The 767-nt window shown below is 58.0% G+C and overlaps 1 protein-coding gene across 1 annotated transcript in view; it reads right to left on the bottom strand.

The window, feature by feature from the left end:
- Positions 1-767, bottom strand: part of ALPK1 (alpha-kinase 1) — an 80242-nt gene that overhangs the window by 10290 nt on the left and 69185 nt on the right. Inside the window, exon 7 of the mRNA XM_014533056.1 lies at positions 14-116. Within this exon, the coding sequence (XP_014388542.1) occupies positions 14-116 (103 nt within the window). The remainder of the gene's footprint in view (positions 1-13; positions 117-767) is intronic.

Raw genomic sequence — 767 nt, 5'->3', positions numbered from 1 at the left:
CGGGTGAGGAGGCCGATTTCAAAGGCCTCTCTAGCGTCGTGCAGATACGCTGCCCGCATCCCAGGGGGACAGGCGCTGGCGCTGGTGTAGGACAGCAGGCAGGTGCCCCGGATATTCTGGGAAAACACCAAACACAAAGGTCGACATGGAGTTGGAAACTGGAGGTGACACGGGACAAACCTCTCATTCCCGGAGGACAGTGTGAGAAATACTGTGGAAAAGCAAACGCGGTGATGTAGGACACCACGCGTGGGCCACGGCATTCTGGGGAAAACACACAATCGAACGTTGAAGTAAGAACCTGAGGTCTTGTCTGGCCGGCGTGGCTCAGCGGTTGAGCGTTGACCTGTGAACCAGGAGGTCAGAGTTCGATTCCTGGTCGGGGCACGTGCCCGGGTTGTGGGCTCCATCCCCAGTGTGGGACGTGCAGGAGGCAGCCGATCAATGACTGTCATCATTGATGTTTCTCTCCCTCTCTCTCCTTCCTCTCTGACATCCATGACATTATCTTATATAGTAAAGAGGTGATATGCAAATTAACCCTCATGCCCTCACAAGGTGGCTGCCTACGACCAGATCGGCAGGGGGGTTAGTGAGGAACGACCAAACGACTGAACAGCAGGCTGCATGGGGCAACCAGGCCAGCAGGGGGGTCGTGAGGGGTGACCAGGTTGGCAGAGGGTGCAGTTGGGGGCAACCAGGCTGGCAGGGGGGCAATCAGGCTGGCATGCAGAGGCAGTGAGGGGTGATCAGGCCAGCAGGGGGGG

This window comes from Myotis brandtii, unplaced genomic scaffold (genome assembly GCF_000412655.1).
Source record: "Myotis brandtii unplaced genomic scaffold, ASM41265v1 scaffold932, whole genome shotgun sequence".
In the NCBI taxonomy this organism is placed as follows: domain Eukaryota; kingdom Metazoa; phylum Chordata; class Mammalia; order Chiroptera; family Vespertilionidae; genus Myotis; species Myotis brandtii.
The sequence above is the reverse complement of the archived record's forward strand: the minus strand, read 5'-3'. Positions and strand labels throughout refer to the sequence as shown.